Source organism: Helicoverpa zea, chromosome 4 (genome assembly GCF_022581195.2).
Source record: "Helicoverpa zea isolate HzStark_Cry1AcR chromosome 4, ilHelZeax1.1, whole genome shotgun sequence".
Classification (NCBI taxonomy): Eukaryota; Metazoa; Arthropoda; class Insecta; order Lepidoptera; family Noctuidae; genus Helicoverpa; species Helicoverpa zea.
The window spans coordinates 3,445,173-3,470,103 of record NC_061455.1 but is presented as its reverse complement, the minus strand read 5'-3'; the positions used below and the strand labels follow the sequence as shown (position 1 = coordinate 3,470,103).

The 24,931-nt window shown below is 36.0% G+C and overlaps 1 protein-coding gene across 1 annotated transcript; it reads left to right on the top strand.

Moving 5' to 3' along the window:
• Window positions 1–1,870: 1,870 nt before the first annotated feature.
• On the top strand, window positions 1,871–4,226 carry LOC124629641 (craniofacial development protein 2-like). The gene is made up of 2 exons (XM_047163136.1): window positions 1,871–2,925; window positions 4,109–4,226. The coding sequence occupies exons 1-2, from the start codon at window positions 2,000–2,002 to the stop codon at window positions 4,224–4,226; spliced, it is 1,044 nt and encodes a 347-aa protein (XP_047019092.1). The 5' UTR covers window positions 1,871–1,999.
• The last annotated feature ends 20,705 nt before the right edge of the window (window positions 4,227–24,931 follow it).

The following is a 24,931-nucleotide window of genomic DNA, read 5'->3' as shown; positions in this document are numbered from 1 at the left end:
AAGTATGTACTTTTTATTTTATGAGTATTTTTTGTTTTTTTTTATTATACTGAGGAATAGGAAGCATTGCAGTTGCGTACACCTAGATACTACTATTATAAAAGCTTTTTCAGCTGTAGTAATATCTAGCAAGGATGTAATAGAATTCCTTTAAAGAACGTGGCTTTTATCTTCTCGAGATTTACAAAATATTCCATATATAACTACAGAACATGGGAAACAACCAGTATATTATAATATGACATGACAACTTTACACAAAACGTTCGAGTGCATTATTCGAATTTCCGTATTCAGCTATTCTCGATACTCGGACAAGTAATATGATATATTGACCGGCCAAAATGGCAAGCAGGAAGTTCACGTCGTATTATGGATTTCAACCTGCGATTTATTGAACCTTTTTGTATTTTTCAGTATACTGTAACTAAGTAAAATTCTGTAGGAACTTTAAAACTCGATTAAATATTATAAACACATGAAGCGAAAACAATAGTAGGTTCGTGTAATTAGAAAAATTCAGGTATTCGAAACATTTTCGTCTTTATGCACAAAATATGAGCATTTTTCTAAGTAATACAAGTGTCATTTATTTCCTCAGCGTAAGGGATTATGCAATTAATTTATAAGTTAATGATTAAAATAATAGAGCTTAGAGCTTAGAACATAATTTCAGAATTAGGTACAATTCACATAATATTATTTCTTTTCGAAAACCACAATGGTATCAAATCTATAAAACTTAACAAAAGATTTATCCAGAAGAACTGGCCGGCAAAGTTTTTGTAACTTACGAAACTTATTCAAGAACAGAGAAAAAAGAAAACTAAACAGTTAAGCACACCACTTGAATACTTTTTGTTTGAATATTATCGACAAAAGTTTGAATTTATATGAAAACATTCTTTCTTTCTCCTGCCCTGTTCCCAAATATTACTTGGGGTCGGCGCAATATGTCATTTTCTTCCATTTTCCCCTGTCACTCGTCATACTGACACTCACTCCCTTCCTATTCATATCATCTTTCAGGCAATCCATCCATCTTTTCTTAGGTCTTCCTCTTCCTCTCCATCCATCTACATTCATACTTAGCACACACATTGTTGCATGCGTATCATCCCTCCTCATTACATGTCCATACCACGACAATCTTCTACTTCTCATCTTTTCTGTAACTGGCGCTACTTTCAGACTTCCTCTAATGTAATCATTCCTCACTTTATCCATTCTTGTAACACCACACATCCATCTCAGCATTCTCATTTCTGTTACATGCACTCTCTTCTCGTCCATCTTTTTCAATGCCCAACACTCCGATCCATACAGGACGACAGGTCTAATGACGGATTTGTAAATTTTGCCCTTCAGTTTGAGGGGCATCCGCGGGTCACAAATAGCGCTAGTTACCTGTCGCCACTTCATCCATCCAGTATTGATCCGATGCGTAACGTCCCTGTTCACCTCACCGTCACTTTGGACGAGTGAACCAAGGTACCGGAAGTCGGAGCAAACTGGTAGGGGCATGCCGGCTAGGGTTATGGTCATGGGTCCCGAAATACCGCCAAAATCACAATGAAGGTATTCGGTTTTACTCCTGCTCACCTTTAAACCCACTGTCTCCAGTCTCAGCCGCCATGCCTCCAGTCTACTCTGGACCTCTGGCCCACTCTCCCCCACCAGAACAATGTCATCGGCGAAAAGCATACACCAGGGTGCCTCCTCCCGTATATCTGCCGTAAGCGCGTCCATTACAAGCAGGAAGAGATACGGGCTGAGGGCCGACCCCTGATGTAAGCCAACACCTACACTGAAGCTGGTGGTAGTGCCCGCTGCGGACCGGACTTCTGTACGGCATCTGCCGTACATCAGGCGACGCGCAGGGGCAGCACCCGGCCCCTGTGGGAAGTGGACAAGGGTTTTTGCACCAACCTGGGCGGGTGCAATGTAAGAAGCGAGTCCGGGAAGTAAGATTGAGGTATGCAAGTTGGAATGTAGGAACGATGACTGGAAGAGCCAGAGAGTTAGCGGATGTATTAAAGAGAAGACGAATAAATGTGGCATGTTTGCAAGAGACTAAATGGAAGGGCACGAAAGCTAGAGAAATTGGGGAAGGATACAAGTTTTATTATTGTGGAAGTGATGGGAAAAGGAATGGGGTAGGCATTGTGTTAGATAAGAACTTGAAAGAAAGTGTGATAGATGTAAAGAGAGTGAATGATAGAATAATAGTTGTTAAAATAATGTATGAAAGTTTGATAATAAATGTTATAAGTGTGTATGCTCCTCAAGTCGGTTGTGATGACAGGGTGAAAGAACAATTTTGGACGGATTTCGATGCAGTAATGATGAATGTGCCGACGAATGAACAGGTATTTGTGGGAGGAGACTTTAATGGCCATGTTGGCAGAATGAGAGGGAATTATGAAAGAGTGCATGGAGGGTGGGGGTTCGGTTGCCAGAACGACGAGGGTGAAGCCCTGCTACAGGCTGCTACTGCGTTTGACCTAGCAGTGGTAAATACGTGGTTTCAAAAGAACACCGAACATCTAATCACCTATAAAAGCGGTCACCACGTGACACAAATAGATTACTTTTTGGTCAGACGCAGTAGTTTAAAGAACATCAAAGACTGCAAGGTGATACCAGGCGAAGCTGTAGTCTCGCAGCACCGACCCCTAATTATGGATGTGATTTTAACTTCCCGGCCAAAAGCCAAAGAGAGACGGCCCCCCAAAATCAAATGGCATCTGTTGGGGAAGGCTGAGTTGGCCCGGGAATTTAGAAAAGTAGTGGTTGATAAGATGATTGAAATGGGAGAAATGAATGAAAAGAATGTGAATGAATGCTGGAGTGGAATGGCGACGTGTATAAGGAAAGCGGCAAGAAGCATTCTAGGAGAATCAAAAGGGAATGGAGTGATAGAGAAGGAAACTTGGTGGTGGGTGGAAGAAGTGCAGAGTGTATTAAAGGAAAAGAAGATGAAATTCAAGGAATGGCAGCGGACGGAAGACAATGATGATAGTGAAAAAGCACGAAAAAAGGCTGAATATGATGAATGTAAGAAGAAAGCAAAGAAGATTGTGGCTGTTTCAAGGGCAAAAGCGCACGAGAGGATGTATGACTCCCTAGATAGCCCAGCTGGTCAAAATGACTTTTACCGATTGGTTAAATCTAGGGAGAAAATGACAAGAGATGTATGCCAGATAAGGTGTGTAAAGAATGGAGACGGAACGGTCCTTTCGAATGATGTGGAGATTAAAGGTAGGTGGAAGGAATATTTTGAAAGACTGATGAATGAAGAAAATGAGTGGAGCGGTGTGCTCCATCATAAAGCGGTGAACGAGGGCCTTGTAAGAAATGTATGTGAGGATGAGGTCAGATTAGCAGTGAATGGAATGAAAAATGGAAAAGCGATAGGGCCAGATGGAATACCAGTGGAAGTGTGGAAATTATTAAAGATGGATGGATGGAAATGGCTGGCTTTATTCTTCAATAAGTTGTTGCAAGAGGAAACTATACCAGACGAGTGGTGCAATAGTTTCCTGGTGCCCATTTTTAAGAACAAGGGTGATGTGTTGAATTGCAACAACTATAGAGGAATAAAGCTAATGTCACATAGTATGAAAGTGTGGGAGAAAGTTATTGAAAGGAGGCTGAGAGAAGAGAGTGATATCGCACGAAATCAATTCGGTTTTATGCCTGGTCGGAGTACAACGGACGCTATATTCTGTATTCGCCAATTGTGCGAAAAGTACAGGGGTGCACACAAAAACTTGCATATGGTGTTCGTTGACCTCGAGAAGGCATATGACCGGGTGCCTCGTGAGGTTTTGTGGTGGGCCCTTGAGGAGAAAGGTATACCAGGGAAGGCGCGTCGCCTGAGGGGTACGCCCTAGCCCTATCGCTCATCTCTTCAACATTCGACATATTGCTATATGATTTGGCATTGTGTTTTTACGACCGGCCGCCTGCCTGACGTCAACCCTCTTTGGGAATGCAATTGTTGGTGGTCACTCTCCTACCACCTAAGGATTGGTGTATTTTAGGATACATACATTAAAATATTAAACATTAAATTAACAGACATTAACAAAAATATCACACTCCAGTCTTTTAAAATCCGGATCTAGTCTCCTCACTGCAACCTCCAGCTTAGAGAGGTCTAGTATGAGTTCCCTCATGTTCTTATTAGGCCCACAGGGGCCCTGGTGGGATGTCATCTGCTAGGCGATCTCTTCTTTTGACGCTTCATCAGCATAGGATTCATTTTCCTCTGTAGCCGCATGTTATAGTTCAAGATTATCTGTCGGCTGAAACGTGATGCTCTTGTTGACATATATATCCGTTCTTCTCTCTACAGTGCAGGTATTTGGTGGCTTAGACCACATCTTCGGTCCTTATCTTGTAGGCTACCACCCACACTACTGTACCTTAGACCAGCGTTGCACTCATCTTGGTTTTTCTGGTACTCCAGGGTGATCACATCAATGTTGATAAAATCTTCTCAGGTAACATTGATCCAAAGCCAAATATCATTTATTTTATTATTTCACGTTTCGATTTACCAAATTTATAATAATATGAGTCCCTTTATTATGTAAATATAATTAAATAAATTAAATTACAAAAAATTTCAGTTCAGTCATTTTGACAATTTTGACAATCCCTTACAACATATATATGAAAACATTCAATATGAAAAAAGTTTTCTCCGTATTTTCGCTTGATGATTTCAAAATAAAGGTCTATTAAAGTTGCTGATAATTATAATTTCTGTATCCATTTTAATTTTTTTTTACTGTTCATCGGTTGTTTTATTTAAAAAAAATGTTTTTTTTTTTTTCATTTTAATTTAAAGAACATTTTGTACAAGTACAAGTCACTTTCTTTTAATAGGCTGACAAACACATTTCATTTTATTCAAAACGAACCAGAGGTTGATATAACGCGTTCAAACAAAACATTCAGCACTATAGCATTAGTACACATTCGTTAAGAAATATATCACAAAGATTATTTCTCAGAATTGTTTAATTACCATTGCCACCTTTATTAAGAGCAATTAACAGAGTAAGTAGTCGACATAGCTAGCACCTTTATCTATCTAATTGGGCTAATAGGTGTTAACTAAATAAAAGCTTATGCTGCCGATTCAGTAAATCTTAAAAAATTCCAGTAAATACTGAATGGTTTACGTTTAACGGTTGGTTTTACCGTACAACACTAAATGGAAAAGAATTATAATGCGACGGTATTTTGATGTCTTTTAGGCACAAAGTTAAGAAATTCAGTTAAAAAACAGGTTAAAAAGTTTTAATAGTCATCTGGGTATAATTTAATTACAGTGATTTATTTCACTTAATTATAAGTTTTACTTATTGACGATGGAAATTTAATTGCAAATCCAAACTCGTTTGCTGATTAATTAGTTTGATTGGTGAAATCAACCTTTAACAGTGCCAGATTAAATAAATGAAGAATAATTGATTAGAATTCAGTTCTAGCTTGATTCAAATAGTCTAAGTTATTTGCTTTAATAGTAATAGTAGACTTTACATACTAATTAGGTGACTTATAAATGAACTAACGATAAAGTAACTAGGTACTTTAATTTTGTGAACGGGTCGAAGCAATTTTTTATTAGAATTTTAGTTTATAGAACATTAATAAATTAAATTTTGTAAATCAATTTTTTATTCAGTATTGTTGTAATAGTCCTCAGCCTGTTTAATACCCCGTGATTTCACAAAGTCATCGTTCATAAATAGCATGGTGCACAAAAAAATACCTACATTTTAGAATTGACTTCGTATTATCTCACTCTAGTCATCTCACAATCATACATATATGGTTATTACTAGCTGGTGCCCGCGACTTCGTCTGCGCAGGTTTAGTATTTCGAACAATATGTTTACAAATTGTAGCCTATGTGTTATTCTGATGTATAAGCTATATTATTGTAAAGTTTCATTAAAATCCATTCAGTAGTTTTTGCGTGAAAGAGTAACAAACATCCATACATCCATACATACAAACTTTCGCGTTTATAATATTAGCAGGATTTTTTGTTATAGTTTAAACAATAGAATATAAAATATATGTAGGCTTATTTTTAAGAAAATCTTGCCATAACAACAGCATGATGTCATGTAAAAGTCTTTCCGTAATGGCAATTGCATAAAGTATGCGTACAAGCAAATTGTTTACTTTCACCAATTTGTATTCAATTTGCATTCTGATCCAAGGGATTATCAAATTCCGTGACGGATAAATTTTATTACTACCGTATCTAAATGCAGGGTATTTTCGTCTATGTAGGAAAAAACCGGCCAAGTGCGAGTGGGACTAGCGCACGAAGGGCTCCGTGCCAGAGCAAAAAAATCACGTTTGTTGTAGCCCAAAATATTTTATTATTTATTTTATTCTAGTTTTCAGTTTTATTCTATTATTTATTTTATTCTATTATTTATTTATATTATTCATTTTATTCTAGTTTTCAGTATTTGTTGTTATAGTGGCAACATAAATACATCATCTGTGAAAATTTCAACTCTCTAACTATCACGGTTCATGAGATACAGCCTGGTGACAGAAGAACGGACGGACGAACGGATAGAGGGGCGAAAACAATAGGGTCCCGTTTTACCCTTTGGGTACGGAACCCTAAAAACGCTGGTTTTTCTATCCTGAATTTTGGTACGTTTAAAAATAAACATGTCATGTTCGTAACACACTTATGTAAGTAAAATTATTCGTTTCCCGTGAGAGTGGAGCGACAAACAGCATATTATGCAGTTTTGTTAAAACAACGCTCGACTTATTTTATTCTGAAAAATAATAAATCAACAGAATAAAAACAAGCAATTTCTCATAATTGTTTGTGATACTGATTTAAATAAATAAATAAGGCCCTTTGCCGTTGTAATACATAGTAATATTATATACCTGACGAGTTTTTTGTTTCCTAAACGCGGTAAGCTCAGGAATCACTGGATCGATTAGAAAAATTCTTCCATTGTGAGATAGCCTGTTTATTGTAAAAGGCTAGCGTTTTATTCAGATTCGCGGAATAGATAAGTGCGGAAGTATTTGATAAAATACCTTTTCAATAAGAAAATACCTCAATTTCGTCACTAACAGCCAGTTTTTTCATCAAACGGTCAAATTCGTTTTTTTTACGATTTTAACTATTAGTTTTGCTGTTACTTTAGCCTTGAAAAAACGAATTTGACCGTTACTTCTACTTTATGACATTACTTTGGCTTTTAATTTTGATGAAGAAACTGGCTGTAATTAGTGTAGGTACTATCGAGGATAAACACAAGTCCCCAAGTTAGGGTTCGGTATTGATTGAACGAACTTGGTACATTAATTCATAACGTTATTCTCCATGTATTGAAACCGAGAGCCCTGAAATGAACGCGCCGATTGAAAGGCGTACCTTTTGGTTATTAATGAGCTTTTGATTAGAAATTGAAACTATTTTACTTCAAAATCGAAGGGTTTAAGTAAGTTATGTAAGTAACATATTATGTAAGTTAACACTTTGAATAAAATAGGGAAAATGAGTAAAATAATATTGTAATTGTAACTTTATTCTTGGTGAAATTACAGAATTTTGGGAAAGACTGTAGGATATTTTGTATACGGGTATGTTCATACGTAGTTCTAAGAAGGTAATTTGTACCTAGAATTACCTATAGTTCCGACCTTCTGAAAAATGGTAATCATATTTGTAGCAACTCTCACTATGTTACAGTAACATCAAAGAATTTATTAGCAGTCGAAAATATGCTTGTCAGTGTAAGTCTACTTTTACGAAACCGAGGGTAGAACGTGACATTTTTATATAACACTCCAGTCATATTATCTCACTTTTGGGAATACGTAGGTTTGGAATACCATATACCAGGAAGATAGTTTTGTAAAATGACATGGTAGTTGTAAAAATTATATTGTAAATACGTTGTGAATTCTTGCTAAAGTACCTATCGTGAGAGATATTCCGTTTCCATTTAGAATATTTCCATGAAAAATCCACCTATGTATTTTCCGCCTTAACTATATACAAGACGAACATTTTTAAAATACGTTGATACCTATTTTGTAATTATTTTAACATCTAACATAAATTAATGTTTTTATTGTCTAGTAATCTCATAATCTCAAGCAGATAAAGTCAATTTTACGTATAATAAAATCTCTTGTCGAAGTCACATTATGATTATAAGTATAGAGTAAGTAGCGTAAGATTAGGATACACGAATAGCTTCTGAGATTAATCTTCAAAAATCATAAATATCTTCATTTATATTTCACAATAATACAAAGTATATAATTTTAATTATCGGTATTAGATCTCTAGTAATAATTCATCAAATTCTCTCCACTATTTGAACTAACTTTTCGGACTAAACTTACGGCACAATTTATGACCTCTCCAAAATAAATACGAAACAATATTATTCCATCTACCCTACCAAATAATTTAAAAACAAAACATTGAATTTGTATCCATTCCGTCTCTTGAATAATAATTAATCGAAAGATTTTCTTGATGAACAATTTTGAACTTTAACTTTATAGGAGTAGGGTATATAATAAGATTGGCTGTGAAAACTTTGCACATCATTGTAAGTAAATTTTAATGTTCTACTAATATTTCGGTGACTTGACGAAATTTCCTTGTTTATAGTATATCTCGTTTGGGTCTTGGTACCTATTCTGTTTTTGTAAGGTTCTTGCTACATAAAATATTGCTGAACAACTACTGTTGGTATATTTAATGAAAATGGTTTTTGTGTTTTTGCTTAGACATGCTTTTAGACGTTTTTGTTGACCCTAAAAGGGACAATACTGGAGTTCATTATGAGTGACTTTCCCAAATCATGTAGTTTGCGACTACTTACAAGGACTTTTTTCATCTTTTATTTGACTTAAGCGCCTATTTTACCTTCTCCTTTAAGTTTGTTTTTCCGAAAGTAAGCTATAAAAAACGTTTGGACTGTAATATTACGAGCAAAACGCATTTAATAAATACTAATTTAACAATCACTCAAAACAATCAATGTAATTGGAAAAGCAGGGACTTAAAAAAAAACAATGACTTATTAAAAACCTTCCCATGTAATAACACTAATTCTAAGCTAGCTGTTTAGTACATTTATTATAGAATACAAAATAGCTTGGCAGGAAAGAATTGACAGGCCTTCATTGAAACATAACGAGCGGTAGCTGTCAGTTTCATAATAGACAAGTTCGAAGCTGCCAGCTAGATACTGCACTGATAGGTTAAAAATGAAGTCTTTGTTGAAACGTCTTGTTATGGCGGAAAATAGTAAGTTAAGCTTCACTAAATACAAGCGAAAATATTTTGTAGAAACCCACTAAAACTACAGACTAAGCGGGTATGGTAGAGGATAGTTAAGTTTCATGAAATACAGCGAAAATATTTTGGTCTAAACCGTCTGATGCTAGACAATAGATGCTAGAAAATCAAGAAGTCCACTTTGACACTCATGCAAACATTGAATAAACAAATAAAATGACAGGTAATCTTGATTATAATATTGTATGGAATTTCATAATTATAATTTTATATTTATTTTAACTGAACGACACATTCATTAAACTCCCAAAATAGGTATTTTCTTCATTTTGTACCCAACCTCTTGAAACACGCGAATTCTATATTTACTCACAAAAAAACCACATTCTTTTACAAATTCATAATGTTCTGCGGTTCAATTGTCGTCATCTCGCCCAAGAGACACAGTTAACGTTAATTTACAACCGAAAATTCAATTTTAATTTTCAAGTAATTATTTTCTCATTACTGTAACCAAGAGGCCTCTGAGGTCCAAATTGTTGTCAAAATTTACACGCACATCCCAAAGGTTTCAATGGTGTTAGGTAATTAAAATAAAATTCTCTTTTTTGAGTAATTTTGAGAAGATCTTGTAATATTATTTTAGCACTTACTGAAACGATTAACGCGATTTGATCATTTCTGAGAAGTTTTTTTTTCGACACTATTTCATCAGTTTCTTAGCTCACATCATGAACTAGTATTGATTAAACTAAGTATCATGAATCACGTATCTAGCAAAACATGTAGCAAAAATATGAGAAAAAAAAATTACACGAGTTCAGTAATTGTGCAATGCAATTTACCTTATACGAAAAAGTCTTACAAACTTTACCTCAAACACATCTATTTATAGAAGGTATAGATAGACAGACTTTTTATTAATTGTTACCAATTCATCTCAAACTCATTTCTGACAGCCACTAACAAAGACGAGTGGTTCGGCCGAAGACTATTTTCTACAAAGGTTGATCTACACGGTTGAGTGAGTGCGCCATCTGTCGGATGTCAAGTCAACTCAACCTGTTACGAACCTTTTTAGCTAAAGGTCAACTAAGACATTGAAAGGAGGAATGAGATACGACACTTTATTTCGGATTCATAGTGCTAACATATTAAAGGAACGACACTTTGGAATGTGTGTCATTTTCTTCTCTGTACACGCTAAATGATATTATTGCACTTTGGAAACTTAAAGCAGTAGGTAATTAATGGAAGTCCTAAAAGTAAATTATTTACACATACTCTAATTAAGAAATTAATGAAATAAGTAACAATGTATGTGACCAAAATTAATTCTTAAATCAAATTATTCCAATTCTTATTCAACTCTGGACAAGGAAGATAGCTTAGAAGCTGCTACTCAGATACTAAGAAGCGTAACTTTGTTTCAAAAATTCTTCGGCAATGTTAAAAAAAAAAACATGTAAAACTGCTACATAAAAAACTTCATATCATTCATCCATTGTAAACATTATAAGAAAACTTGAACAAAAACATCTACGGCAACTGTCAAGCCCAATTTCCCGGACACCAAAAATTCACAGTACGGAACCCAAGCACGAAACTTCAACTAAAGGAATTATATTAAGTTAGAAGTTCATTAAACATTTCCTCGATACGGTTCGGCTTTGAAAACTTTCCGTGCTACCCTCGTAATAGGGTAGTATCGGGCTAGTAGGAAATGTAAAATTTCTATAGAACTTAATGCGGGGGATGCGACGAAGATTTATTTTCTCGTTCTTTCTTTAGATCTGGGTTAGTGGTTTGCGGTGGTTTTATCTAGCTTTAATAAGCTACTTGAACTTATCATACTGGACTGGTTATTTTTATTGGTAAATTGGCACTATAGAAGTTGTAACAGTAGCTGACCTCGATATTTTGATTATGAGGAGTCTACAGCCTGTATATCTTTTTAATCATATCTGGGATACCGTTCACTATGAGTTTAAAATGTTACTTAGAGGTATTTACTCGTATTTAAAGTTCTTTTCAATTTAAACTTACGTTACTTTAAATCCGCGCCGTAAATCTCTGATAAGAATCCAAAAACCTCTACATACACTTTTTAAGTCAATATAAGAAATATTTTCATTCAAATTCCAGTACATTTTAGAACTAACCTCATAAAGAATTGTTCCAGTTTAACTCCAAGGATTCTTAAGAGAAATGAGCCTTCGAGTAATAGCCACAATTGTTGACAGATTACAATATTATCTTTGAGCTTACAAATGAGTTAAATCTTTTTAAAGATGGCTGCTATTAAAGTAACTTCAAAGATAAAATGTTTTAGTGCTGAGAGCATTTTCGCGACATTCTATACTGCGAATAAAAGAAAAAGTATGATTTTATTAGTGGCTTGGGTAACCAAGTGGAGGTACTTTAAGAGTTTTTGTGGATGTCGCAGTATTTTGTTTTATTATAGAGGTTCATTTCCCTAGTTAGATGAATGGCATACTGTTTACTGAAGGTAATATTTCTTTTGAGTGAACTAACTTAAATTAATTGTTGTGTTGTTAATCAATAATTAAATAGTGTGAGATACAATATAGCTCGATTTCCAGGTGATATTCTACATTGATAAAAAGTTTCACTGAAGAAATAGTAAGTAATTATAACTATGGCTTAAGTACTTCAGGAACATCATTAGTTCATCTTTATCTTTAGAACATAAGGTCTGTATTGTACGCTCATTTTATTATGTTAATCGACTCGCCAACGCACCACCACACAGGTCGACAGTCTGACAACGACTGACTCCCCACCGCTCGATCCGGTATTTATAACCGAGTGACGTATGCGCACGAGGCGTCATAATAATGACATAACCTATACAATGATGCACATGTACCTGCATACACTACATCTCTCCCTTGTTGTTTTGATTTTAACCTTGTTTCAAAAAGTCCAACAATCAAACTCATAAATATTTTGGTAATTTCTTAAAGATCTATCAAACACCTGCAGCACAACAAAACCACGCTATCAGATCAGTCCACCGATCACACTGCCATCAAACTGATTTACTTTGTTCCGTTTCCATTTCATTTCCCTTTCCATTTAAGGAGACGACAGATATCGGTGATACTGCAGGACACTACATCCCTTCCCTTGTGAAATAAACATAAATAAAAATCCGTCCCTTTGCAGACGGTAACATACCAGCATCTGCTTCAGGCTCAACAAGACAAATTCGTAGCAGTGATATCAGGCCGGCAAGTTTAACTTCAGGTTTTGTAGCCGCTGTTCCGGCCCTGTATTATATCTACACTAGAGATGATCCGTCCATTTGGCAGACATCCCGCCAATCAGTCCATGTGAAATCAAGCAAGTCTGAAATATTGCTGTGCCTTCAGATAATGAGCACTCATCTTGCTTGGTTCGACTTCACTTAAAACTGATACAGAATGCATTGTTCCAAGGTAAAAGATCGGCATTAGGGTACCTCATCAATGCTTTTCACTCATTCAAAACCGTACGAGCCGTACGAGGAAAGTAATCACATAAGATCGTCCCAATTGAATGGTGACCTAGATGGACTGTTTCCAATTTGATGATGACCATATACTTTGTCACCCATTTAATGGCGACCACATACTTTGTCTCCAATTTAATGGTGACTCTATACTTTGTCACCCATTTAATGGTGACCACATACTTTGTCTCCAATTTAATGGTGACTCCATACTTTGTCACCCATTTAATGGTGACCACATACTTTGTCTCCAATTTAATGGCGACCACATATTTTGTCACCAATTTAATGGTTTAAATTGTAGTTCTATGTACGAGTTAAGTACTTTGTGTGCCTTGTAAGCAAGAGAATGCTAACTCAACTAATTTTGGTAATATGTAGTTTTTAATTTGAGAGTGGAATATCAAAGCCTATCATTATCTCAGCAATGTAACAAACAATCTGGTCTTCAACACTATTGATCAGCGCTAGTACTTTGCACGTTTCTGCTAGTACACTCGCTGAAATTCTGATATAGGCTTTAAATACCCTACATCAATGTATGTCCAATATCTAGTCAAGAAACTGTAAGCTTCTTAGCATTCAACACCCAACATATGAATACCTTACTGCATATAATAGTTGGAAGCGACCTGCATCCAGCGTCTTCCGGTGACCTTTATAAGGTCGTCTTTATAAGGTATCTGTGGAGATCAAAGGGGGAGGCCTATGTTCAGCAGTGGACGTCCTATGGCTGAGATGATGATGATGATGATGATGATATAATAGTGCGATAGGAATACTTATATTTCGGTTAGGCATCCAAGAACACTATTATCACCGGACATTGCGTTCTGTAATGTTTGTTTGCTTTTATTAATGTGGTTTTCAAAAATTAAAGTAGTCAAAGAATTATTATGCTTTGATGGTAAGCTTTTTAGTGTCATGGTTACATATTGATTATAACGAAGGTGTAAAGTAACATTACGAATCAGATTTTAACTAATTAGAACCATATTATGTAACGAACGCACTTTAACAGGTGTCACTAACTTTGCACTATATATTTTGAAGCTGTGACATTCTGCATCACCATAAAATAGAAGAGTCCCTGACCCTCAACTCATGCTCTTCTTCCTTTCAACAAGGTGACAGCAGCTCACAAACAGTTTTCTAGTCGATGCAATTTTCCTTTTGCAAAACAACCGCTAAACTTTCTAAAACATTTGTCTACACATAGATAAATGTGGGATTCTAATTCTATATCTCAATTTCATGAGCAGCTATGCTGCTCTCATGTCATACTTGACCTCATCAATTTGATGATCAGCTTTGTGCTGCTTCCATTTTTAATATTTTACGCTTTTCCAATTTCATGACCGCGTATAGGTAACGTAATATATATTTTTTTTTTATGTAAGTATAGTTGGCTGCATAAGTATGTTTATAGTTTCGTTCAAAAGCGCTTACCTTTTATTGCAGCTGACTTTATCTACGTTGTTTTAGTTAGACAACCAGAATATAAAAATATTATTATCTTTTATAGGGACAGCACCCCAGTAAATTTTTAAACGATTTGGTGACTAAGGGCAATTTTACTTCCTATACTTTAAGGAACACTTACTCAGATTATATTTTGCAGTAGGACTTAGGAACTTAATAATATTTTAGTTATTATTAACCAAATGTCGACGCAACTGTGTAGTTTAATTAGCACAAAAGAGTAATAAATGTCGATAAATGTAAATAGTGATAAAGTTCTTTACCTCTCATGCGAGTCCAATTGTCTTACGGTAACCTAAGATTGGTGTTCTAAGATCAATTATTATTAACCCTAACGCTATGGACACAAGACATTATTTTGTTAATAAATATCCATCCCACCACCCATATGGATCTTATCTTATGGGATGGGTTGAGGAAATTACACAACTTTATATTACAAGTAGGTGTGCACTTCAAGAATATATTAATGTGATGATTTATTAACTTGAGATCAATAAATGGATTCTATTTCATATATGTTCATATATGGTTACGTTATTCGCTCCTATGGAAGCATATTCTTCCACAACTCTCAATGTACTTATACTGCTTATTGGTACTGCAATACTGTAAAACATAATTTGCAAATAACAATATTATAATGAGGGCCACTTTGTTAAACTATTTGTAAACACCAATGTAAATCAATAAAAAAGAGGCTAAGATACCAATTAAAATTCATTCAAGCCTGAGTCTTGAAGGTTTTAAAAGCACACGCAATCATCAACTTTTGAGAACTTGATTGCAACAATCATCCATGAGCTAATCATCATTAGACAGTTCCCAGAGTAAGTATCTACATTGGAACTCCTTCCAGGTACCATCCTTAAAAGATTTTTTGTCACAGATGAGAAGGCCCAGTAAATGATGATGATGTCCTCCTAGCCGATTATCGGCTACGGCGGCTGTACTCACGTAAGGGGATTAGCCAACTGCGCAGGACATATTATAGTGCACAAGCATTTGCGCAGACACAGGTGCACTCACTGTTCCTTCACTCTCATAACCCGATGGGACGGCAATCCGACACGACCGGAAAGAGATCAGGCGCAGGACCGACATTTACGTGCTTTCCGATGCACGGGTGTATCAATCACCAACTTCCAGGCCCAACCCGGGAATCGAACCCGAGACCTCGTGCTCAGCAGCCGCGCTTGCGACAGCTAGACCAACGAGGCAGTTGGGTAGATAAAGTAGCATTGTCAAATAAATCACAGATTGCTCCAATGCTTAGTTCCATATTCTTTTGATCTAAGAGTTTTATATCAACCTAAAGTACTGAAATTACAATTGTGAGCTAGCATGTTTACCAAAGATTCTATCTATTGAATACCAAAATTTTGATCCACATTTTCCAGCTAGTATTGCTGCTTGTATGCTGTTCTACTGTTCTGTATCTTCTGGAATATCTCTGTTGTATAACAACCTCTTTAATACAGCAAAATAAAGTAAAAGTATTGAAATTATACCTAGGGTGACTGAGCAACTGTTATAATTAACACTATTATGGGTAGGCAACCCACTAGAGGTGTTGATAGACTTGGATGTTGTGCATAGGTGAATACATACCAGTATAGCTGGGCGAGTTCTTCAACATACATGGCCAACCTACTACGGTCCCTCAATGTGCTGTTTGTTTAACTAGATACCTAGCACATGTTTGTCATTTGTAGAACCGTTGAGTATATAACCCACCAGTTTGTTCTTGTAATATCCTCTATATTGCAAGCACTTGAATTAAGTTAGTTAAGTACCAGAACAATATAGCAGGTATAAGTTGTTGACTATAGTTCGGCCATTCAGAGAATGCGTTCCTGACACGTCGCGATTGAACTGACGACGTAACTTTGCAATGGCGTTGCAGTTACGATAAAAATATTTTTGCTGGTTGTTTACCGTTTTAACAATTGAGGAGCATTAAAACAACATTATTATATCAATAATCAATGAATGTTATTACGTCGTCAGTTCAATCGCGACGTGTCAGGAACGCATTCTCTGAATGGCCGAACTATAGACTCTGAGAAGTTAAGTTTGGAAGCTTTTTATGATCCAAATCACCGGGCACAGAAAATATAAAAATTATCAAGATTTACTATTTAGTTGTTGCAGTAGTTGACAACTATCGCCAGATAATTTATGCGTGTACAGTCAATTGAATGACCAGTAGACGTTCACTACCGTTAACTGTCAAGCTGTCAATTTAATGACCAGTAGATATAGACTACTGCCAACTGTCAAGCTGTCAATTTAATGACCAGTAGATATAGACTACTGCCAACTGCCAAGCTGTCAATTTAATGACCAGTAGATATACACTACTGCCAACCATCAAGCTGTCAATTCAATGACCAGTAGATACACACTACTGCCAACAATCAGGCTGTCAATTTAATGACCAGTAGATACACACTACTGCCAACCATCAAGCTGTCAATTCAATGACCAGTAGATATAGACTACTGCCAACAATCAGGCTGTCAATTTAATGACCAGTAGATACACACTACTGCCAACTGCCAAGCTGTCAATCTAATGACCAGTAGATATACACTACTGCTAACCGTCAAGCTGTCAATTTAATGACCAGTAGATATAGACTACTGCCAACAATCAGGCTGTCAATTTAATGACCAGTAGATACACACTACTGCCAACTGCCAAGCTGTCAATCTAATGACCAGTAGATATACACTACTGCTAACCGTCAAGCTGTCAATTTAATGACCAGCAGATTTTTGGAATAGAATAGGTTTTTATTTGCTTAGAATGCAGGCACTTACAAAATAGGATTGTAAACAACATAATAAGATCCGTGTACATTCCGCCTTGTTGGCATGCAAGCACAACAATTATTAAACACAATTGATTATAAGGCAAATAGGTTATTGTATTATATCCTCTAGGAAATCCCACCACTGCTAAAGTCGTCTTGACGACAATTCAACAACCAGCAACTTTATATTGCTTCCAATAAATGCCTATTATTGAATAAACTTTGATGCAGGTTTAAGAATGAGTAAACTGATCACCAAGTAATGATTTTGTATTATAAATTACTCATTTGATAAATATTAACACCTGCAATAAATATTGCTACTTCCATTAGAATTGTAACAAGGTAAACTTAAACAAAGAATTACGTAAAAAGGTTAAAATTTGTTTGCAATTCGGGTGATACATACATGAACATAAAAGTTATGTATACTTTGTCATTCTACTCTCTTCCCTTCCTTCTTTCCTTTTGCTCTTTTTAATATGATTGAATATTAACATCGGTCAGAGGTTACTTGTTGTCAAAGCTTATTTAGCATACATTAATTTGGTATAGGCATGAATAGGACAAATTATTTAGTATAACCTTGTATATCAAATATTTTTCTGGATCACAGAACTAATAGGTAGTTCAAAATTATAAAAATTAGATAATAGGTAACTGTTGGTCCAAACACTCACGGTTTTATCCTCGTCGCCAATGTATTGTACGCTCATTTTATTATGTTAATCGACTCGCCAACGCACCACCACACAGGTCGACAGTCTGACAACGACTGACTCCCCACCGCTCGATCCGGTATTTATAACCGAGTGACGTATGCGCACGAGGCGTCATAATAATGACATAACCTATACAATGATGCACATGTACCTGCATACACTACAAGGTCCTCTGATATAAATTACAGGACAAAAATACCGTTTCCATTTTCCTGTACCTACGGCTATTAAAAGAACATGTGAGGATGTCAAATCGTGGGTAAGTATTATTCACTCGAGTACACTTCAGCTTCGTACACTATGTTGACATTATGTCAGTAACATCCCGTATTATTTACATTATAATAAAACGTTGCTATTACAATTTCTGCGCAGCATAAACCAAGACATTTTCCGCATAATATTTCCGTATACAAAATCACCCGCGACAAAAGAAAATCTCGGTATAAAGCCATAAGTGTGAAGCTTTTCTTATTTTCTATTCATGCCTTCTCTGTGGCTATTCTCGTGAAAGTGCACCAACTTTCTTTCTCTCGTGCATTTGACTGCACTCTGAAGCCGCGGCCTTTTTATCTGTTGCAACTTGTGGACTGAGATTAGATTTTTATTGTAATTTTGTTTTGCATTTTACATGAATTGAGTTTTTGAAGTTGTGACAACTATTTCTTTGAAAATGTGTATATCAATGTACCGTCATCTTTAGTGTCATGATTGTTATTATTTTTTTGTCTTAGCTCTCACTGTCCCACTCCTAGGCAAAAGCCTCCTAAGTTTGTCTTCACACGTTTTGATCCTTCGACTGTTCCCACCATTCGAGGTTGTAGCCGTCCAGGTCTTTGCTTCTTTATTAAGATGTATTTGTACAATAGGAATTATGATGATTATAAACATAAACTCAAACCACATAGCCTGTCTTCTTTAAACCAGACTTCTTTAAACAAAATATTACAAACCCACAAAATCCATGAACAACAAAAGAATTTTTAAAAAATATCCTTTCAAAGCATCACTTTGTTACTTTCATAGGTAAACCGACAATGTTGACTTAAGCTGATCTTATGCCGCATAGGGGCTAAGCGCGTGCCTCCACATTAAGCCGACCGGGTCAACATGTGCACGATTTTTGGCTCACAACCAAAATGCATCTGCCGTGTAATTAAATGGACCACCGTTCACCAACTCCAGTACAATATTTTAAAAATTGTACAGATTTATTTGGGTGGAAGTTCTCGTGTAGTGATTTAAAGAGGAGCAGCTTTTTATGTACCGTTTTTCATGAGCGTTTTTTCACTGGGGTGGTTGAATTTTGTGTTAGCTACGGTTCTGGTAAAAACATGTATGTATGGTAAACAACGAAGAGTGGGAGGGAAAAACAGGAAGTTGGAGGTGGCTAATGGATTGTTCCCAAATGAACAATTATTTATGCTGCGTCTAGGACATAGATTTCATACTGTTTTTGTTCTTTAGCGTAATAAATCTACTGCAATTTAAATTCTGTTGTGATTCATAACATAACTCTGGCCATATAAAAACATTTACTAGTAATTACAATTGCTTTATATTGTTAAAACAGAAAAAGGAAAGAAACCCAAAACAAAATAGTGCCTTGGTTACTTTTTGTTAGCGGTGCGAGGTTGGTAATGTTTTAGAGATGTTTATCTAGAAACAAGAATCTCAGCATACTTTGTACACTAAACTGCATATATTATAAACATAGGTTTTGAGGTGACACCGACAAGGAAACCACAGACAGTTACAACATGTCGTTGTAGAAAGTACGAGCAAGTTTGTGGGCGGTGCAATGTCTTTGTACATGCTTCTGCACTATGGGAAGAATTTGTCTAGTGTTCGCTTTTTTATTTAAAAAATATCTAGCTTATGTAGGTGATTGCATATAGCTTATGTTGTGTTTATTCTAAATACAAATTACAGAGGTGCTATATTACTTTTAAAATGATAGTTTAGAAAACATATATCAGGGCTGTATTAGCAATCTTTTTAAATTCAGCTTTCATGAATTTAAGTAAAGTTCGGAAAAGTATTGTGAATCCTACCTTATTTAAAAGTATATGGCAGACTCCACTACATCTGATTCCTCATAATCACGATTAATTATTATCTATTTAAAATTTCGACGTAGGCTGTAAAACCTAGTCTATTTTTTGTGGAAGCCAAAAAAATTGGAACTCATTAGATGTAACAAAATAAATGATTAATCAACCAAATTATTATCTATCATAGATTGAAATACTATCTCAGCAATTTCGTTTTCAGCAACACGTGGTAATATTTTTAGACATTTATTATGATACTAGCTGTTGCCCGCAACTTCGTCTGCGTGGGCAATATAGAATCGTCAAAATACTACTTATCCCGTAGGTGCATTCTTTCACGTGACAGTATAATTAGGATTAGCACTTAGCAGTCGCATAGATTCATTGATCAAGGTTGTGTTGTGGATGTGACCATTTACCTAAACAAAAGAAGTAAAGTTTGTGACGTTGTTCAGCCAATTTGGAAAATTATTACGTATATGGTGCGTAAGTAATTTTCACAGGAAACAGCTATAATCAAATAAATATATGTCTACATGCTTTGAGTCTGACAAAGCTGTCATTTGTACATTTTCTGCAGCTGCTGCGACTAATCAGAAGCCAGAAAGTCTGTCAGTCTTACCATGGATATCGTCTTGTGTAGTTGACTGGATTAAAGATAGGTAGATAGGTAGTCGCTCCAAGCAAAATATTGGTACTCAAACAGATTTGGTGACTGGAAGCCAACACCAACATAGTTGGGGAATAGCTGGATGGATGATAAAATGAGTCATCATCATCAGCAGGCGCGTAGGGTAGGATAGTTTCACTTACTCATGGTAAGGCTGACCACACATTAGGCGTGCGCGATTTTCGGGCGTGTGAGTAGCGCGGACGTCGCGAGCGCGCTGCGTGATCGTCGCGTTTTGCTGCCCTGCGGCATGTGTGAAGAGTGCAAGCGACGCGCTCGCGGCGAGCACGCGGCGCTCGAGTTGCGTTCTTACCCCTTCGCCTGCTATCCCCGCCGCCCGCTAAACGCCTTAGCAGTTAAACGTCAAGGAGAGCGGCGCGTGCGCGCCGCGAGCGCGCTGCAAATGCCGCAGGGCAGCAAAACGCGACGCTCACGCAACGCGCTCGCGACGCACGCGCGGCGCCCGCGCTACTCACACGCCCGAGGATCGCGCACGCCTAATGTGGGGGAGGCCTAAGCCGGGACTCCACCGAAATGTTTGCATTAGTTCACGAATAGGCAAAATATACGTATCTGTGAGAGTCCACTTCATGTGTTCGTACTTGAAACCTGTAGTTTTGCCAAGATTTTCAGAATGTACGCTCGCAATTTGTCATTTCTTGGTGGAGCCAGCAAATCAAAAGAAACATAAGTGTTGTATACTGTGCGTCACTACCGCACACCGGGAAAATTTCGCTCTAGCGGAGGACGTTTATATACCATATTTTGTGTCACACGTAAACAGGACGACAGTAAGTATCCACCGAAACACTTTCAAAGATCTGATGAACGAACAAATCAGACCTGACTTGGTCACCTGGGGCCAATCAGAGCTCTATGAAGCGATAATACGCTTTGGCTCCTACTGTTGTTGTGGTTTCTGAAAATTTATTCACCTCATTCAACGATGAATGTAATTCTGATGGTACTATTAAGAACACTTGCTTAGCGCAGAAGCTGACGTTGGCAGGTCAACTCTTTTGACTTCTCGAATAGGATACCATTGGTTTTTGTGCAATGCACACCTGCAATGCATTCTGGATTAGGATAGGATATAGGTGGATAGGATTTGCAACAGAGAACAATTCTGTCTTTGTGATTAAATGACATCAAACGTAGTTTTATATAAAAGGTGTTTTTTAGGGTTTTTAGACTTGGCTCGGGTCTTACTGAGACTGTTCGTAATCGTGAACAGTGTATCTGCGATCAGAAGTTGAAAGTAAGCATGTCTCTGGTATGCGACGCGTAATTTGTACGTTTCCAGACGCATAAAGCATTTTACGTGTGTATGGTATTAAATCGAGAAAGCTCCCATTTCTTATCTGCACTTTGTATCTGGGCTTGTTTTTAAAGCTACAGAATCCTACATTACCTTCCTCACGCTTAGCAGCGCTTGCGAGAGATAGATCCTCATTTCTTCTAGGATTAAGTTTACATATTTTGCACCAGAAAAAATAATTAAGGTCTACTTAATACTACTCACTCAAAGTAATTTGTTTTAAGGCCACCACATTAGTGGAAGATAAGCTAAACTATGTTTATGAAAAAATCCTGATATGAACTCCATCTGTAACTTTAAATGATAATTAATTGTTCCACTAAAGTCATCATTTTTGACATAATGTTCAAAAAATAATTTAGATGGCACCGTTTTAAATTTGGCTGAGAACTATTAATTTTCTTTTCATCAAGGTAATAATTATAGTTGAATTTTGATGTGGCACGGCAAACTGACAAACACTATTGAAATGTCTATCGAAAAATTACACTACGTGTTAAAATATGGTGAAATACGGAAAATACACAACTCCATCTGTTGAAATAATAGTCCTCTATAAAGAATGTATGGTAATATTGTCATTTACCACCTCGCTCCTTTGACAAATTTGATGTATTTTATTTACCACAGATTTAGCACAGATGGAGCTACTTTAACCTTGGCTAAACAAAATTTTCATATTTTTTTTTCTTCCGAAGTTACGTATAAAGGTGTGATTTTCTGTGAAAAGATTAATAATAGGCCGATCAACTAATATAAGTACAACATTCAAATGTAGAGTTTTGACAAATAGATTGCGTGTCGTAATATTTTACATCTTGAATTCACAAAATTAATCATATCTTTTGATAGAGTGAATCGATTTCGATGAAACAAAAACTAAGTAATACCCCAAGTTACGTAGAATTTTTGTATATAAGCATTGTCTGCATTTAATTCGTAGATTTTACGTGAATCCCGAACAAACAAACAGATAAACAGACAAACAGACAAACAGACAAACAGACAAAACTGACAAAAATGATGGAAATGGGTTCTGTTAGTTATCCTTTAACATGCTGGCTATTTTTTTTGTCAATTTCTTCAATGTACAAAAATTACTTTTCTACAGATTTATTATATGTATAGATTTATGTGTCCTATTTTTAGAGACAGTCAAAAATAACAACACGTGTTAGTATTATTCGAAATTATTGAACACAGTTCATATCTCGTAACTTATACTATATAACGTCAACCACTTAAAAAAAATTAAAATCTACAACTGTTCGCTTTTTTCAAATTTTCAAAAAATCTCTAGAATAGCAATCATTATTTATATACAAGACGTTTTTTTTGCATTATTTGTCAAAAAACACTTCAAGTTTACTGCTAATAACATTACAAAATATCAAGGCAGACTTGTACTTGAAAACAAAATCCGCTCTAATAAAACACAGTACTATGGAGAACAAAACCTACGTACTTACGTACTATGTACCACTTGAAACTACACATCCAAAAAAACCAGTCCAATTGATTTCAATTACACTTCATTCCCTCTCTCGAGTAAAGCCGTGTGTAAAACCTACTTAACTAATATTAGGAGTTTCAATTTCCCCACATTCCGGCTCTTTCCGTAATCACTGTCTAATACGTAGCGGTCTCGGCTTATCGAAAATTGATATCTACGCATTATGCTTATTTCTTTCGGGCTTATATACGGCTTATGGAATTAGCTGTAAATGAGAATCATTTTTCATGGTAGCTTTTTGCTTTTGATCCTATTGGTTTATGGAGGAAAAGTTTTTCGTATATTTTGGTTTGGATGGCTATATATGAAAGAAATCAATGTCATGAGTCCATATTTGAGTATCTTTTAAAAATATTTCTTAATTCATCCATATTATTATACCTACTGTCAGAAACAAAGTATAATAAGTAGCGGAAGCCAGATTTTACTATAAGCCCTTTAAAAATGCTGCGGGTTGTTCGAAAGAGATACCGCGGCCCTGGTACATAAAAGGCCTATGACGGAACACGACGGTTTTTAGTCAATAAGAGTCTAACACTCCCTCACCGCTGCTAACCCACAGCGGGAGGGGTCATTTGATGATTTTTGACGTCGTTAAAAAAAAAAGCCCTTTGAAAATTGCATCTGGGAAAACACCACCATAATATTATCTTATTTATATAAATTTTCATGGAATGCGACCAGATTTCATAACAATACGACAAACTGATTAATTTACAACAATAACACAGCAAATATTCCAAGAAAAGTCCGTCCCACATACATACATCGTAAACAGAAAAATAAGACACATGTCTCATTAAGGCTGTACCATACCATTGTGTGACCACTAACCCATTAATACTGGAGCCACGACAGATGTCTGGTGTAGCTCATTATTTCCCACCTACATTATTCATCGCCTTGCAAGAGATAATTCTGGAAACATTATGTCGCCCACATTATATGGTATCTCAAGGAGTAAATTAAGTTTTGTGACCTTTAACTATGATAATTATTGCTTTTAGATTTTTCACGTATTGAGACAAAATTGAATTCATACTTCTTTCAGATGGGTAATAAAGAAACCGTAAAACGAACGGTACTTTTTCCATAGCTTTCTTTCTCAATCTGTGGTTCTAGCATGAAGGCGTACCTAACACAAAAGAACTTACTTTTGCTTATCCTATTTGAAAAATATGCCTAGTGAAATTTAATTCGTATTTTTGTTCCGTTATTTTCCAAAAAATGTTGCTTTTATATCCAAATAATACATAGGCTACTTTTCTTAAACTACTAACTCCTTCTTAAACTACTTTCTAAACTACTTGCAAAAGTTAGCATACAATAGTCAAACGAAATAGTTAGCTGGTACCTAATAGTTAGTATGACCGTCCAAAACTATTTAACTAATCTAGTTTTAATATTGTCACCTCAGTTCACTATGTAAAATTACAGTCAGACCGATAGCTGTTAGTTTAAACGGCTTAAGACAATCCGACCTAATTGGTCAATCTGGAGACGACTTCGGCTT

Coding starts and splice junctions, on each gene's coding strand:
- LOC124629641 (XM_047163136.1), top strand. CDS start 2,000: ATGACTGGAAGAGCCAGAGAGTTAGCGGATGTATTAAAGAGAAGACGA. Junction 2,926..4,108: donor GGGAATGGAGTGATAGAGAA/GGAAACTTGGTG, acceptor ATCACACTCCAG/TCTTTTAAAATCCGGATCTA.